General features: G+C 34.4%; 1 protein-coding gene across 3 annotated transcripts in view; it reads right to left on the reverse strand.

Moving 5' to 3' along the window:
* The window catches only part of stk39 (serine threonine kinase 39), an 89,889-nt gene that overhangs the window by 24,777 nt on the left and 45,229 nt on the right, over positions 1-19,883 (reverse strand). For 2 of the 3 annotated variants that reach the window (XM_067409826.1, XM_067409823.1), the window contains exons 13-14: positions 19,616-19,672; positions 17,294-17,355 (exon numbers count right to left, since the gene is read on the reverse strand). In XM_067409826.1, the coding sequence (XP_067265927.1) occupies positions 17,294-17,355; positions 19,616-19,672 (119 nt within the window). The remainder of the gene's footprint in view (positions 1-17,293; positions 17,356-19,615; positions 19,673-19,883) is intronic. The other variant, XM_067409824.1, reaches the window with a different exon arrangement.

Consider the following 19,883-nt stretch of genomic DNA (forward strand, 5'->3'; position numbering starts at 1 on the left):
GAAAAACTGGAAAGTGTAATATGCAAACCATGCCAAAACTTTTCCTGATAAATTGTGCATAATGTGATGCTTTAAACCAAATTAATCTCTTCAGCATATTCTCTGCTTTTTCTATTTAATTTCATTTATATTTAATTTTTTAATTTAATTAATACATTTAATTTAACTTTCTATTCATCAAAGAATCTTGAGAAAAAAAGTTTCCACAAAATTGACGCACAAGAATGAACCTCACTGGTTCTTGCTGAAGCTCAAACATGCTGTGAAACACGAGAATGAACGTCATTGGTTCTCGCACGCTTTTGTTTACCACAACTGATGTGTGTTGATGAATGTTTATATGTAAATAAAAGCCTAAATTAAATCTGTTCATCATTTAAAGTGATTGTGTCACTTCAGAAAATTTGGACTAAACTGCTAGTTTTACGATCTCTTTATGAACTTTTTCAAGCGTCAACTGAAATCTCTCAGATTTCATCAAATTTCATCAAAAAGATCTTCATTTGTGTTCCAAAGATAAACAAAAGCCTTATGGGTTTGGAACGACATGAGGGTAAGTAAATGATGACAGAATCAAAATTTTTGGATGAACTATCCCTTTAAATGTTCAAATACGTTTGAGCTCTACTGTAAGTAGTTGAGTGGCGTGTTTTTGTTGTGCCTGGCTAGTTTACGCATTGACGGGACGAGAGAGCTGATGGAAAACTTCCAAACTTTACTGTAACTATATTTCGCAATATAACTGTTTTTACTGTATTTATGTGTGTACATTATATATATATATATATATATATATATATATATATATATATATATATATATATATATATATATATATATATATATATATGTGTGTATATATATATATATATATATATATGTATGTACACACATGTATAGCTCAAATATATTCAGCCAATTTTGCAACTTTATAACTTTGTGAGGCTCTTTACATTGAAGCCCTGATGTGAGTCATGAAAGCTGGACTAGTCTGCCTGTCAGAAAAAACACAATCTAACCCACTGAATTCACAACTGTGAAATTCAGCTAAATGTAATTCACCATCCATAAAGCGGCCTCAGTGCAGAGCATCAAATCGAACGCAGTTTCCCGCTTCCGGAGCTTCTTTACACACTAGTGGCGCGTAAAGAGCTTTGAGTAAGGCTCCTGCGAAGTTGTGAGGCAGGGACAAATCCGTATCATATTCCGCCACAAAAGCTGTCAGAGATGATCGGCCAAACGCCTCATTGTTGGGTAATGGGAGCTGACAGGACTCGACTAAAACCATTGAGCGTGAGCTGAGCCAGAGCGACAGTAAAAATGCCTTCACAGCCAGCAGGCCGGATAACAACACCACTAGTTGATTAAATGCGTGTGAAGACTACACATATGAGGTTCAGCGTTCCCCTGGTGCCATTATCTGAGATCCACTAAGGCTTACAAAGAAAGAGTCAATCATTCACAATTATTCTAACAGGAAAATAAAACTAAAAACGCATTTACTAGGAGTGAATGGACATTAGCTTTAGTAAGTTAAGTCTGAGCTCAACCTGAGGCGGTTAAGGTGGAAAATGGAGATAGGCCACTTATAGAAAAATGCATGGGAGAAATCACAGCACTCAATATATAACTCAATTTTAGACGGTACTAAAACACTGAAAAGAAATGTAATCATCTTTCTACAGTCTCAGAAGTATGAAGTAACCCTAACCCACACTCATGCTTTCTGGAAAATGCAGCTGTTTGCGTGAACTCTTAAGACAGAAATTAATGTAAAAGGTTATTTAAAGGGATAGTCCAATAAAAACAGTTTTGTTTCCCTTTTAAATGCATTATTTTTGTGACAGTTCTATGGAAGCCAATGGGAAACAAAACTGTTTAATCACCAACATTGTTCAAAATATCTTCTTTTGTGTTCCACAGAAGAAGAAAAAAGTCATAGAGGTTTGGAACGACATGAGGGTGAGTATATAATCCAATATAATAAACCCAATCGGTAGACTGTTACTTTAAGTAAATCAGATGATTTTATTTGTCTCTAAAATACTGCATCTCAGTACACAGACTCTGCAGTGTCACTGAACCTTAACAGATCTGCTGCTGTCTGTTTAATATTTAATAATTCAACAACAATACTGACAAGGAAAAATGAAAACCATTTACTGCTCATTTGTTTCTTGGTTCTTCAATACTGATTTGATTAATTAGTTGAAAAACCTGAAGCAATGTTTACTCAATTGAGAAATACTTGAAGCCTACTGTACACGGCATTAATTTAATTTGTTAACATATATAATAACATTTAACTTTACACAAAAGAGCATGTTCAATAACAAACTACTTTTTGCTGTTGTAGCAATACCAGTATTAAAGTTAATGAAATTTCACCAATTGGTATCAACCAGGGTGATGCACCGATCAGAACTGAATTTAGAACGCCTTTTAAATTTGAATGCAGTTACTGGATTTGAATTGAGCTAGCAAACAGAAAGCAGATTCACAATTTGAAAGTAGAATTTAAAATGAATGTGAAAAATACAAACACCTAATTCAAACCAGAAAAGCAACATTTCTCAAGATGATAAAATGACAGAACAAACTATAGATAGATATAACGATATAACAATAGATAGATATAACGATATAACAATAGATAGATATAACGATATAACAATAGATAGATATAACGATATAACAATAGATAGATATATATAACGATATAACAATAGATAGATATATATAACGATATAACAATAGATAGATAGATATATATAACGATATAACAATAGATAGATAGATAGATATAACGATATAACAATAGATAGATAGATATATATAACGATATAACAATAGATAGATAGATATATATAACGATATAACAATAGATAGATAGATAGATAGATATAACGATATAACAATAGATAGATAGATAGATATAACGATATAACAATAGATAGATAGATAGATATAACGATATAACAATAGATAGATAGATAGATATAACGATATAACAATAGATAGATAGATAGATATAACGATATAACAATAGATAGATAGATAGATATAACGATATAACGATAGATAGATAGATATAACGATAGATAGATAGATATAACGATAGATAGATAGATATAACGATAGATAGATAGATATAACGATAGATAGATAGATAGATATAACGATAGATAGATAGATAGATAGATAGATAGAACGATAGATAGATAGATATAACGATAGATCGATATATAGATAGATAGATAGATAGATAGATAGATAGATAGATAGATAGATAGATAGATAGATAGATAGATAGATATATAGATATAACGGTATAACAATAGATAGATAGATAGATATATATAACGATATAACAATAGATAGATATATATAACGATATAACAATAGATAGATAGATAGATATAACGATATAACAATAGATAGATATAACGATAGATAGATAGATATAACGATAGATAGATAGATATAACGATAGATAGATAGATATAACGATAGATAGATAGATAGATAGATATAACGATAGATAGATAGATATAACGATAGATAGATAGATAGATAGATAGATATATATAACGATATAACAATAGATAGATAGATAGATATAACGATATAACAATAGATAGAGAGATATATATATAACGATATAACAATAGATAGATAGATAGATATAACGATATAACAATAGATAGATAGATAGATATAACGATATAACAATAGATAGATATAACGATAGATAGATAGATATAACGATAGATAGATAGATATAACGATAGATAGATAGATATAACGATAGATAGATAGATATAACGATAGATAGATAGATAGATATAACGATAGACAGATAGATAGATATAACGATAGATAGATAGATAGATATAACGATAGATAGATAGATATAACGATAGATAGATAGATATAACGATAGATAGATAGATATAACGATAGATAGATAGATATAACGATAGATAGATATAACGATAGATAGATATAACGATAGATAGATATAACGATAGATAGATAGATAGATAGATAGATAGATAGATAGATAGATATAACGATAGATAGATAGATATAACGATAGATATAACGATAGATATAACGATAGATATAACGATAGATAGATAGATAGATAGATAGATAGATAGATAGATGATAGATAGATAGATATAACGATAGATAGATAGAGATAACGATAGATAGATAGATATAACGATAGATAGATAGATAGATAGATAGATAGATAGATAGATAGATAGATAGATAGATAGATAGATAGATAGATAGATAGATAGATAGATAGATAGATAGATAGATAGATATAACGATAGATATAAAGATAGATAGATAGATAGATAGATAGATAGATAGATAGATAGATAGATAGATAGATAGATAGATAGATAGATAGATAGATAGATAGATAGATAGATAGATAGATAGATATAACGATAGATAGATAGATATAACGATAGATAGATAGATATAACGATAGATAGATAGATATAACGATAGATAGATAGATAGATAGATAGATAGATATAACGATAGATAGATAGATATAACGATAGATAGATAGATAGATAGATAGATAGATAGATAGATAGATAGATAGATAGATAGATATAACGATAGATAGATAGATAGATAGATAGATAGATAGATATAACGATAGATAGATAGATATAAAGATAGATAGATAGATATAACGATAGATAGATAGATAGATAGATAGATATAACGATAGATAGATAGATATAACGATAGATAGATAGATATAACGATAGATATTACTATATATATAACGATAGATAGATAGATAGATAGATAGATAGATAGTTAGATGATAGATAGATAGATATAACGATAGATAGATAGAGATAACGATAGATAGATAGATATAACGATAGATAGATAGATAGATAGATAGATAGATAGATAGATAGATAGATAGATAGATAGATAGATAGATAGATAGATAGATATAACGATAGATATAACGATAGATATAACGATAGATAGATAGATAGATAGATAGATAGATAGATAGATAGATAGATATAACGATAGATAGATAGATATAACGATAGATAGATAGATAGATAGATATAACGATAGATAGATAGATATAACGATAGATAGATAGATAGATAGATAGATAGATAGATATAACGATAGATAGATAGATATAACGATAGATAGATAGATATAACGATAGATAGATAGATAGATAGATAGATAGATAGATAGATAGATAGATAGATAGATAGATAGATATATAGATATAACGATAGATAGATAGATATAACGATAGATAGATAGATATAACGATAGATAGATAGATAGATAGATAGATAGATAGATAGATAGATAGATAGATAGATAGATAGATAGATAGATATATAGATGGAACATAACAGATAGATATAACGAAAGATATATAGAATGACTGATATATAGAACGACAGATGGGAGAAACAGATCGAACTATAGATGGAAAGATAAACGAAAGATAGAACAACAGAGACAGACAGACAGACAGACAGACAGACAGACAGATAGATAGATAGATAGATAGATAGATAGATAGATAGATAGATAGATAGATAGATAGATAGATAGATAGATAGATAGATAGATAGATAGATAGATAGATAGATAGATAGACAGACAAATGGATAGATGGATAGAACAACAGATAGATAGATCAAACGATAGATACAGTGGGTACGGAAAGTATTCAGACCCCCTTACATTTTTCACTCATTGTTATATTGCAGCCAGTTGCTAAAATCATTTAAGTTCATTTTTTTCCTCATTAATGTACACACAGCACCCCATATCGACAGAAAAACACAGAATTGTTGACATTTTTGCAGATTTATTAAAAAAGAAAAACTGAAATATCACATGGTCCTAAGTATTCAGACCCTTTGCTCAGTATTTAGTAGAAGCACCCTTTTGATCTAATGCTGCGTTCACACCAAACGCGAATAGAGCGTCAAATTCGCGTCTACCGCGTCTAGTTTGCCGCTTGAACATTTTGAATGCATTCGCGCGTCTAGAGCGAAATAGACGCGCGTAAAAAACAAGAGTTTGAAGCGAAATTGACGCGCGTCCGAGGCGAGTGGGAGGGGCAAGTGCTAGGCGGTTGTCTGTTTGCAAGATGGTTGATGTTGATCGTGCGTTCATCGAGAGAGCTACCACTTTGTATTTGCTCTGGAGAGCAGAACAGCGGCGTAGGAGTTAGCGTCGCGGGAAGGCCGCGGGTCGATAAACGTGTACGTGATTTAAAAGTGAAATGTGTATTTACAACTTACCAGGTAGCCCAATCTCCTCACCGACACTCTTCCAAGCGAGCTCCTTTTTATTCCTGTCTGAAGTATGAACTTGTGTCATAAATCTCTGGGTGACTGCTCACTGATAATATCAGTCGTTCCTCCATTTTGAATGAGTGACTCCGAGCGGGCCTGCCGCCACAGCAGCAAGCAGGCTCCTGATTGGTTAACGCGGCGCGAATTTACGCCAAAGTTCAAATTTTTCAACTCAGGCGTCAGACGCGAATTCGCGTCAAACGCTAAATGCACAAAAAGCACCATTCGCGCGTAACGCGCGTATCGCGCGAAATGCTCAATTCGCGTCATTCGCGCGAACTAGACGCGCGAACTAGACGCGCGAACTAGACGCGCGAATGAGGCGAATTCGCGTCTTCCGCGCCGCGCTAAACGCCTCATTCGCGCCGCGAGACCTCCAGACGCGCATAAACGAGTCTTTACATTGACTTAACATTGAAATCATTCGCGCCAGACGCTCTATTCGCGTTTGGTGTGAACACAGCATAATACAGCCATGTGTCTTTTTGGGTAAGATGCAACAAGTTTTTCACACCTGGATTTGGGGATCCTCTGCCATTCTTCCTTGCAGATCCTCTCCAGTTCTGTCAGGTTGGATGGTTAACGTTGGTGGACAGCCATTTTTAGGTCTCTCCAGAGATGCTCAATTGGGTTTAAGTCAGGGATCTGGCTGGGCCATTCAAGAACAGTCACAGAGTTGTTGTGAAGCCACTCCTTCGTTATTTTAGCTGTGTGCTTAGGGTCATTGTCTTGTTGGAATGTAAACCTTCGGCCCAGTCTGAGGTCCTGAGCACTCTGGAGAAGGTTTTTGTCCAGGATATCCCTGTACTTGGCCACATTCATCTTTCCCTCGATTGCAACCAGTCGTCCTGTTGCTGCAGCTGAAAAACCCCCCCACAGCATGATGCTGCCACCACCATGCTTCACTGTTGGGACTGTATTGGACAGGTGATGAGCAGTGCCTGGTTTTCTCCACACATACCGCTTAGAATTAAGGCCAAAAAGTTCTATCTTGGTCTCATCAGACCAGAGAATCTTATTTCTCACCACCTTGGAGTCCTTCAGGTGTTTTTTTTAGCAAACTCTATGCAGGCTTTCATGTGTCTTGCACTGAGGAGAGGCTTCCGTCTGGCCACTCTGCCATAAAGCCCCGACTGGTGGAGGGCTGCAGTGATGGTTGACTTTCTACAACTTTCTCCCATCTCCCGACTGCATCTCTGGAGCTCAGTCACAGTGATCTTTGGGTTCTTCTTTACCTCTCTCACCAAGGCTCTTCTCCCCCGATAGCTCAGTTTGGCCGGACGGCCAGCTCTAGGAAGGGTTCTGGTCATCCCAAACGTCTTCCATTTAAGGATTATGGAGGCCACTGTGCTCTTAGGAACCTTAAGTGCAGCAGAAATTTTTTTGTAACCTTGGCCAGATCTGAGCCTTGCCACAATTCTGTCTCTGAGCTCTTCAAGCAGTTCCTTTGACCTCATGATTCTCATTTGCTCTGACATGCACTGTGAGCTGTAAGGTCTTATATAGACAGGTGTGTGACTTTCCTAATCAAGTCCAATCAGTTTAATCAAACACAGCTGGACTCAAATGAAGGTGTAGAACCATCTCAAGGATGATCAGAAGAAATGGACAGCACCTGAGTTAAATATATGAGAGTCACAGCAAAGGGTCTGAATACTTAGGACCATGTGATATTTCAGTTTTTCTTTTTTAATAAATCTGCAAAAATGTCAACAATTCATGTCAACAGTGTTTTTCTGTCAATATGGGGTGCTGTGTGTACATTAATGAGGGAAAAAAAGAACTTAAATGATTTTAGCGAATGGCTGCAATATAACAAAGAGTGAAAAATTTAAGGGGGTCTGAATACTTACCGTACCCACTGTAAATTGATCAAAGGATAGGTTGAATGACACGATAGATAGATAGATAGATAGATAGATAGATAGATAGATAGATAGATAGATAGATAGATAGATAGATAGATAGATAGATAGATAGATGATAGATAGATGATAGATAGATAGATAGATAGATAGATAGATAGATAGATAGATAGATAGATAGATAGATAGATAGATAGATAGATAGATATAACGAACGTTAGATAGATATAACAATAGAACGAATGATATAGAATGAATGATAGATAGATAGATAGATAGATAGATAGATAGATAGATAGATAGATAGATAGATAGATAGATAGATAGATAGATAGATAGATAGATAGATAGATAGATAGATAGATAGATATAACGATAGACAGATATAACAATAGATAGATCGATGGACGGATGGAATGATAGATGGATGGATAGAACAGACTGAATGATGAATAGATAGAGATTCACATGCATGAAATGAAAGTAAGCCAGTTTTCCAAACCTAGTGTTGACTACTGAAATGTTGGTATCATGACTACATCAACTATTTCATATTGTCTCTGATCTACAAACCCTAAATTACCACTAACTTCTGGGTATTGAAGCAAAATCTGTATTTTACTTCAACATTTCTTCACTTCAAGACTCTCAGTCTCATTAAACCCCGTATTGTGTTCTCTCAGAGTAGAACTATGAGTCTTGGCTGAGAGTCAGGCAGCAGGAACAGAGAGTAATGCTGGACTTAAGCATTCATTTACATGTCAAGGTTAGAATAATTACACCTCCCTGAGCTCTGCCTCTCCACTTGGCCTGTTTCAAGAGAGCAATGGCTTTGTGCACTGGATAGGGGGTCTAGGGAACATATGGAAGTGTGTAAGTGTGTGTGTGTGTGTGTGTGTGTTTGTGGTCTATAATGAAGTGTTGGGAGGAGCCAGCAGACACTGTTATCACATCAACCCAGACCCTATTATACACACAGGAGCGAGAACAGCTTCTGTGCAGAGAAACTTTCTCAAGCAAACTCTATGGCATTATCTCAAATGAGAATGTTGGGGAAAAATATGTGGGGCTCATTTATATGAATAATATATGAACATGAATTCAAAAGCAAATCAAAAACACAGTATTGTCCATTCTAATCTCTATTTTATGTTTGTTTTCGTTTTTTTGCATGTGTGCATGTGTTTTTTTATAACAAAATCTACAAAGAAAAATGTGCACTATAATAAAGCAATATGCCACGAGAGACCATTCACTGCAGTGAATTTACAAAGCAGAACTCTCTTAAAGGGATAGTTCACCTGAAAATTTAAATTCTGTATTCATTTACTCACCTGTCTCATGCCATTCCAAACCTGTATGACTTTGTGTTTTATGAAACATTTTGTGTCATGTTTCAATTGCGAAACAAAAAAACACATTATTCTGAAAGAGAATGTAACATTGGAGTCCATTGACTTTCACTGTATGGACAGAAAAAAAAAATCGAAATATTTTTAATTTTTGGGGGTAAATTACTGTATTGCTTGTTTGTAGCAGTGTTCATTTTTACATTCTTCTTTTATCATTTAAATTTAGTCAGTATTTCATGTCATATTCATTTGTGTCTAAAAAGTGTCCAAAAAAAATATTGTTGTTAGTAAGATTTTTAAAATATTTTTAAAAGAAGTCTCGTATGTTCACCAAAGAAGATTGCTAAAATGAATATGTTCCTAGTATGTCATAGAACATTGCTAACATGTTGCCAGCATGTTTTAGCATTTTATTAACATATTTAGCATTTTGTTCACAATTAGCATGTTGTTAGCATGTATTAAAGGTGCAATATGCAATATTTCTGTCCGCTAGAGGTCGCTAGAGGCCTATTCAAAACAAAGGCGTAGCTTGATGATGCCAAGTTTGAGCGTGGAATCTTGGGACATGTGGTCTTCACCTCACAGCCGGTGGAAATAATCAGGATAGGACTCAGGAAGAAATCATGTTCATGGATGCGATTATTAACGTTACTGTAGTATGAAGCAGAGCAGGAGCGAGTGTTGTGGGAGCTGAACGAAGCCGCTGGATCGATTGCGCAACACACGCCTCATGAGCAGCGGGACTTTTATTATGACAGTCGCTGGCGCCACTTCCGCTTTTCCGGTCATGAGTATGAGGTAACGCAGCTCTGTTTATTTCATTAGATACATCTGAGAGTGTTGAAATTGTTATAACGTTACTCTGTGCGTTCGCTCGGCGGCTGCTGTGAGACACTGTTACACACTGCAGTAAGATAGATCCATTTTACAATATCATATTAAATGCTGGATGGCTTGTGTTGATAAATGGCATGCAATTAATTTTAACATGTATTGTATGATGGAGAAAATGCTGTATTACTGTTACTAAAAATAAAGCTGCATCTGGTTATGCTATGTTAGCTACTTCACAAAATAGTGTTTTTCTCTGAGGCATGGTAAAGCATGGTACTCGCAAAACATCAAGAAAATTAGATTTAAACAAAAAGACTAAACGTGTTGAGCTATATAACAATAATTAGTTTTCTGTCTATAAATATATCTAAACAGTTGTTCCCTTGTCTATTAAAACATGTAAATATTAAAGCGTCTTTGGTGTTTCCATGGTTTCTACAAAATAAAACCGGAAACCGAGGGTTACGCGGGTATAACACAATTGACAGACGACTCCTCACACATCCCGGAGCCTTGGTTAAAATTGCAATTTTCTCACGATTTACAAATAGTTGGAAACATTTGGGATATTGTAAGTACTCAAGTGAACAAAATATATAACACTGGCCTAGTGGTTTTTGGATATTTTACTGCAAAATTCTTACATATTGCACCTTTAACACATTGCTAGTATGAATTAGCAGGTATTTGATCAAACATACAGTAAAAAACAGTAGTATTACAATTTAAAACAATTTTCTATTTAAATATATATATTAAGATGTAATTTATTCCTGTGATCAAAGCTGAATTTTCAGTACTTCAGTCTTCAGTGTCACATGTTCCTTCAGAAATAATTTCTTATTATCAATGTTGAATTGATCATTTTGATCAGTTTAATACATCTTTGCTGAATAAAAACATTTAACTACTGACCCCAAAGTTTTGAACAGAAGTGTATATATTATAAACATGAATATTACTTTAATAAACATGTATCAAATATATAAAATAAATACTTTGTCCATGGTATAATTCACCAAAAAAAAAAGTCATTGATTTCATTGACAAAATGAATGCAGATCTGTTTACGTTTCCCAAGCAACAGAGTAACTTGAATGTGCATCACAGATGAGTGCTTCTCATCCAATCAGAATCCAGAGTCAGAACTATCTGTTTTCTAATGAGTTTTGTCTCTCACACTGCCGTATACTGAAGAGGATCTAAACTCAAAGCAATACCTAGAAATCCATCCTATGTCTTGAGAATTCCGAGCTACTCCACACATCACCTATTATCTTATCAAACTCCAACATTTTTCTGTCTGCCGGCTGAATCCAAATAAACCCCAGATTTATAGACTCATGCCTCTGTATACCTCATGATGAGATCGGGAGATTTCACACCGCGTTTCAATTTCCACAAAGAAATCTATCAGAATATCAGGAAACTAACGTAATAACTTTCCTTGCCAAACAAGCCACCATTGTGAACGGCCAGCCATAGTTTGGACCACGGTAATTCAGTTCTTTCAAACTTCTCATTAATCCGTGGATTTAGATGGTATCTAGCACAAACACTTCCACTGCACAGGGTCTGTAGATTTATTCAAGGGTTATTCAGGTCCAACCTTTTCACACAGCCAAACAAAAACCTTACCGAAATCCATTTCACAATCGAGCCAAATATTCAGATCAACTCGGGTCAAGCTCCGTTTTGGACAAGTAATCAGAAGAGAGCATTTGCGAATGGCTTTAGAGCCTCCGTTCTTTCATTCACTTGCGTGTATTTACGTCAAGAACTATTTGCAGAGTTAATTAAAGTCATTTTAAATCATTTAGCAAACATACACAAACAAGTCTATCCCTCGCTTTCCTGGCCATTATCCTGATCCGTTCTGATGAGCCGAACACCTGCTCTCGCTGCTGACCTCACTGTGCAAATGGATGCGAGGCATTCATCTCTGTTCTCCTGCATCTGTTTGCCACAGCTTCCTCTCTCTCTCTGTGATGAGGGTTCAAACTCAGCTGTCCGTGCAGCTTGATTAGGTGCCCGTTTTTGGCACAGAATCAATGTTGTTTATAAGTTTCGATGCTGAAAATTGAAAAAGCCTCTTCACACGGTTCATTCTCTCTGTCATGCCAAACTGAGGCTGTTGAGGATAATTGGATGAAAGACAGAAAGATTTCAATGTAATGATTAGTTCTGAACATGCCTGTGAGCCACACGCAATCTGTAGATGTTTTTCTGTGCTGATTCTGCTGGATTTAAACAGAGTAAAGTGTTGCACAGAGCTACACTTTTATTGGTACCTGAAAGCATCATAACATTAGCTAAATATTTAGCCCTTCATGAACCACATTATATGTTAAAGGGATAGTTCACCCAAAAATGAAATTATCCCATGATTTACTCACCCTCAAGCCATCCTAGGTGTATATGACTATCTTCTTTCATACAAACACAATCGGAGATACATTTAAAAAATACCCTGGCTCCTCCAAGCTTTATAATGGTAGTGAACATTTTAAAGCCAAAAAAAAAAAAAATGCAATCCATCAATAAAAAAAGCAATCCTTACAGCTCCAGGGGAATGATAACGGCTTTCTTAAGTGAAGCGATGGGTTTTTGTAAGAAAAATATCCATATTTGAAACTTTATTAACTATAATAACTAGCTTCTGGCAGACAGCCTCTGAGGAAGCGCAGAGGATAGAGCAAAACAAAACAGTTCACGAATTAGACATCTAAAATAATCATTTTTAAAAAGAAATGTCGGAGGATTTCGATAGAAGAGAAGAGGAGCTTGAGTTTGTTGCACAGCCCTATTTGTCTGAACTGCCAGAGGCTTCTAAGCTTACGATACTCCTACATCCTGCGTCATACATCGTTTCACAGGTTAAGTCGACTTGCGCAGTATGTGTACAGTCATCCACTGGAAGCTAGTTATCTGAATTTATAAAGTTTTAAATAAGGATATTTTCTTACAAAACCCATCACTTCAGTTCAGAAGGCCTTTATTAACCCCCTGGAGTCGTATGGATTACTTTTATGATGGACGGATGAATTTTTTTTGGGTTCAAAATGTGGCCCCCCCTTCACTACCATTATAAAGCTTGGAAGAGCAAGGATATTTTTAAATATATCTCTGATTGTGTTTGTCTGAAAGAAAATAGTCATATACACCTTGGATGGCTTGAGGTTGAGTAAATCATGGGATAATTTTCATTTTTGCATGAACTATCCATTTAAAACCAAATCGATCAATGTGAAATCCCTTTTTTACTTCCATAATGTTACATATTTCAATATTCGATGCGAAAAATTGCAGGATTGGACTTTTTTGGAATCAATTCACTAAGGGAGTGACGAGGCAGGTATCTCACGAGACGAGACGAGACAAGATTTTTAAACGCTATTTTTAAGAAATCCTCAATGGTGAAATCATGACTAAAAAAATATTCTGCAGGTGTATTTGAAATGTTTTAACTAATCATCTTATAATAAATGTCAATTCAGTTCTACTTTCTGAGTATGAATTATCATATGCAGTAAAAGACAACAATACTCAAACACTGTAAAAGGTTTTGCCACAAACTCAACTGACTGACTTCTCTCCTTTATGATTTCAGTCTCTTCAGACCTTACTGTACATGATTTATGAGCTTCTACAACTTTAGACCTCCTAACTGAACTCCTTTCCACAAACTGATCATAGAAATAAAAACAGTATAAATAAAAATGGTAACACTTTACAATAAGGTCTCATTTATTAACATTAATGAATACTGTAGCAAAGATATTGCTCATTGTTAGTTGATGTTGGTTAATACATTAATCTTTGTTTATGTTAGTTAATAAAAATAGTCATTCATTGTTAGTTCATGATAGTTCACAGTGCATAAACTAATGTTAACAAATTAAACTTTATTGTTTGTGCTTAATAATATTAAGAGAAAACTGTTATTCATTTTTATGGTAACACTTTACATTAAGTGCACACACTCTCTCAATATTCAAAGTGCAAATAAGACCAAATTTGTCTTTGATACAGAGATTGTTACAACTACACTGCCCGGCCTAAAATAGCTTTCATATTGAGAGATATCTGTATTCATCAGGGAGCCGCTTTCAAATGCGGAGCATTGAAATCACGTTTGAATGCGCGCTTATGTTTACGTTCACTTTCGTGATCGCGCGTAACTCTGTAAATATGGAGCGGCGGCGTCTGTTATCCAACTGAATTAAATGTTTTTTATTTAAATACAAAGCAAAACGACAGTAGAGGCATAATGTAAACGTAGCAGTGGCATATTCTTTCCTAATCATCCTAACGCTATGTCATGGCAACATCACGAGACTACTTTTTGCCTCGACGAGAAATCTCCTCACAGTTTAGTCTCGCGTGACACGAGATCTCGTCACACCCCTACAATTAACCCTTTGCAGGGAGTTTGATTGACAGGCGATCTGACCAATCATTACGTTGAATCCACCGCCTTGTCTGACAAACAAACCAGACAGGAGAGTTAGCAGATTAACGTCGGTGGACTTGAACTTGAAAAATAGCATGTACGGACATATTTCCGCAAATCAGTTTAATCAGTTTGTTTGTGTTGTATGACTTTTGACCTTTGACCTGGACCTGTAATAATGAACATATTTCATGAAAAAGGGATCGTTTCAAAAAGACCAATTTCTTAGAGAGGCTAAAGGTTAAAAATCTAAACCCCTTTGAAATTATTTTTGATTGGTCATTGGAAATTACATTTTATTAATTAATTCATTAGGATCATCACAAAAAAAAAAAGAAGAAAAAAAAAGTCAAGGCTGAGGAGAATACATTTGCCTTTTGTATTTCTACATGAAAACAAAATATATCAATGAATAATGATTAATTTAGTATATTAATTTAGTTTATAACATTGTGTGCTACTGCATAAACAATCTGCACTGCTTTTCTTACTTAGATTTTTTGTCTTGTTTCCAGTCCAAATATCTAAAAATTCTTAGATATTAAATATTTTTTTTTTTAATGTTAATAATTTTATATAAAATAATTATATTCAGACTTTTAGATATTTGGACTAGACACAAGTAGGGCTGGGCGATATATCGCATGTGATTGTCACGCGCATTTTGTCAGTAAAGCCGGTTCCCTGATTGCCGCTAAATCGCCATCACCTGCTTTCAAATGGAGCGGCATTTAATAAACAGAGCCGTAGTTCACTGATAAGCCACACAATATCGCATTCATTATCGAAGGCGATTCATCTGCGATATGAACTCGATATTGCATGGCTTATCAGTGATCTACGGCTCTGTCTATCAAATGCCGCTCCATTTGAAATCAGGTGATGGTGATTTAGCGGCAATCAGGGAACCGGCTTTACTGACAAAATGCGCGTGACAATCGCATGCGATATATCGCCCAGCCCTAGAAACAAGACAAAAACTCTAAGTAAGAAAAGCATTTTATTGCAGTCTGAAGACTCTTGACTCTATTTATTTTCTTAATGCATGTTACTGGTCATATTGTGAATGAAGATTTTATATATAAAATAATTTTTATTTAGCAAGATTGCATAAAATATACCAAACATGTCATTAAAAACATTTATAATGTTACAAAAGATTTATGTTTCAAATAAATCCAATTCTTTTGAACATTCTATTCATCAAAGAATCCTGAATAATAAAAAATAAACATTACTACAGTTTCCCCAAAACTATTAAGCAGCACAACTGTTTTCACCACTGATAATAATAATAAATTCTTGAGCATCAAATCATATTAGATTGATTTCTAAAGGATCATGTGACACTGAAGACTGGAGTAATGATGCTGAAAATTCAGCTTTGATCACAGGAATAAATAATATTTTAACATATTCAAATACAAAACAGTTATTTTAAATTTAAATAATTTCACAATATTACTCTTTTTACTGTATTGCTGATCACATAAATGTAGTTCTGGTGAGCAGAAGCCACAAGAGACTTTTCAAAAACCTTAAAAAAATCTTGCCAACCTTAACTTTTCAACAGCAGTATATGTAAGGAATAATCCACGGAACAGAGGCAAAGAACCATCCGACGTGGAGCGGAGTGGGTTTAATGCACGGATTATCCCACTTATACCTTGGTCATTTGCCAGCATTGACAACTTTGACTGGAAGGGTTAAAATGGGTTAAATGACAGTTATTTGACAGTTAGCATTCTAGATCGAATTATATCATTTGAATGAATTAACCTATCGAGAGACAGAGAGAGAGAGAGATGTGTGTGAATTACCCGAGTCTGTGCAGCTCTCTACATCTCTACTAGCAATGAAGGTGAGTTTAATTTAAAAAAGCGACGTTATCAACTCCTTGCTGAGTAATATATTGTAGCAATTCAGTAGTGAAGCTAATTTATTAATGAAGTCGTGGGGCAGTGTTGACAATAAGGCCTACATTTTTCCTTGGTTGATAAGCTGCTTTACTCAGGAAAACGTTTTCTGTTTTATGCCGATATTAAATACCTAAAACGCTCACTTCAGCTTTCCTGGCCTTAGACGTGATCTGAGAACAGATTGTGGTCTGTCATTTGCATGAGCTCAAACGCAAATTCAGGCAGGGGAATGCAAACACGAGGTCAGGGTTAAGGGACCTCTTCCCACGTTACCTAGGGCGATTGAGAAAATGCATTAACACGGTGCACTTCAACATGAGGCGAGCGATGGAGTGAAAGAGATCGTTTAAAAAGAGACACGCTTCTTACATCAGCACGTACACACCGTACTTTATACAGAGGACAAGCAGCTCTTTCGGGATAAAACAAGCTTGAAGGGGGACAGAGAAAAAAGAGAAACGACAACAAGCTCGCTCACCTTAACCTCAGGACCATGTTGACCGCTCCCTGAACGCTTGAGGGTTTCTCCAACGGTTGAACCTAGACAGAAAAACAAAACATAAGGGTAAGTTACTTTCTAATGCCAAGTGTTCTGGCTGTTGAGGTTAAAAGATCTTTACACCACATGCTGATGCTTACACACAGGTCTTATTGGAGATGTGAAGTACTTAAAATTGCTCTAGTCAACCCATATTATTACTGGACCAAGACAGAAAAATAAATACAGAAGCTAACAGTGTCAAACCCACACAAACATTGGGTAAAACACTCGGGTCTTTAATTAGGAATTATTATATTACCATAACTGTTATTAGCTGTTATTAGATATCTTTTAATTTATTTTAATATTATCATTGATGATTATTTATATTGGCCAATATCTGATATTTTATTGTGCATTTTTACATTTAGATTACCTTTGAAGTCATCTTATGCTCACTAAAAGTCTGTGCTGTTACTTACTTTTAAACTAAACTATTAAAACTAAAATTATTAATAACTATTTTCGTTAATTGAAATACCGTAAGGCTGAAATAAAGAGATGAAATACTAGATGAAAATAAAATAAAAATTATAAATGTTGCCTTAGAAACTGAAATAGAATAAATAAATGTAAGTAGAAGTACTAAAAATGACTAAAACTGAAATAAAAATAAAGCTAAATAAAAATATTGAAAAACAACTAATAAAAACAGCAAAAGCAAATTGCTAACAATGATACTGAAATTAAAATGAAAACCTAAAATTTAAATAAAATGTTAATAAATACATATACTAAGTATAAAAAAACACTAATAATTATAAGCAAATCTGAAAGTAAATTTCCATTTTTCATATTGTACACCTACATTCTTGTAACATTTAAGATGATCGATTTTAAGTTTTTAGTGTTTTATTTTTGATTTACTCAGACAAAATAGTAGAAATTTTAGTTTCAGCCAATAGCCATAACAAAATTGTTAATATTTTAATTAAACTGAGCTATTTTTATTGATGCTTACAGAATGCTGATGAAAATCAATGACTAGAAATAAAAACTAAAACTGAACTAAAACTAGTAATAAAAATAAATCTAAACACTACTATAAAACATGAAAAAGAAGAAAACAAAAAATTGGGTCATTGACGAATAAGGTTTTTAAAAGTAAAAAAAAAAAAAACATAATGTAGATATAATTAATTTTGAAGTTTTTTTTAAGTGTTAACAATGAGATTATGTGGTTTTTATAATCAGTTAACACTGATTTTGTCATTTTTTACAAGACGGACAAAATTTGTTTCCAAAAAAGTAAACTAAGTTAACTACCAAAAAGACACTTTTGGTTATACCGAATGAGGATATTTTCAAACAATGCTAACAGGCTGATATCTAGCTAGCTAGCAAAAGGACAATCAAACATTTAAAGTTTAGTAAAAGTTTTTAAAATATTACAACATTTTCCATGTTTTATAGCGGTTGTACCGAATGACCTGATGTGTCTGAATTATGTCACATCCTGTCACATGATATTAAAAGCATTTTCCGGAAATTCTCATAACAAAGCAACGACTTCTACACATAATTTTAATAGCATTTTGCACTATGTTGATATATGATGTTAGAAAATCATGCCAGAATAAAAAATATATACATGTATGACATTTTACGATTATAAATGAAATTGCTGTATTGGCCTTTGGATAGTTAACCCGAATGACCTTTTGAAACTTCAAAATCTTTTATATGTAGCAAAATATAATTGAAACCTTTTGGATTCAATAAAAGAGATCTAGTTTTACTACTTCACATACTTTGGATGTCATATCTTTGTTTTTTATTATTATTAAGGCCTTTGGACAAAAAAATTACCTGTCATGTCATTGACCCAATTTAAAAAAACCAAGCTAAAATTAAAACGAAAACTAAGAATATAAAAATAAAAGCTTATTTAAAATACTGATAAAAACTATAGTAGTATATACTAAATGCATTATAGGATTGCCTTCTTCACAAATGATGCATGCAATGTGGCCGTAGACTTTAAAAAAGCTACCATTTTGTGTCCGCAGCCTTAAAATGCTTCCTCCGCAGGCGGCTTACTAGGTTTTGGATTAGAAACTCTTCACATGCTGCTGCAGCAGGCATCTACTCTCACTCTTTTTATTTGAGATATTACATTTAATAGGCTCCCTCAAGGCCAGTCGGCCCCCAGGGTCGTGTCCAGCCAGCCCAGAGACCAGCCGTCTCAGAACAAGGAGCTTCAGGGCCACAGAATCAAGACAAATCACAGCAACATTGTCAGTGCCAACCAGCCCTCACCTGGGGATGCTGAATGGACAGGTCCTCTAGCGGGAGACTGTTAGCATTCACTTCTCCCTGCAGAGGCAAAATGGAGTGCTTATAAGTGAAGGAAGGTACGGAAAGACATCTCTCCACCCCTCACTGTTTCTTTTCATTCCCTCCAAGGACACTTCTTTCAGCAGCTGGGGAAATGGGTTTTCTACAACCTCAAAGCCTGAACTAAAAGTCATGACATTTGGTAATCCACTGGGAGAAAATATGAATGGAAGATGGCTACGCATACACA

Source organism: Chanodichthys erythropterus, chromosome 14, assembly GCF_024489055.1.
Source record: "Chanodichthys erythropterus isolate Z2021 chromosome 14, ASM2448905v1, whole genome shotgun sequence".
Lineage (NCBI taxonomy): Eukaryota > Metazoa > Chordata > Actinopteri > Cypriniformes > Xenocyprididae > Chanodichthys > Chanodichthys erythropterus.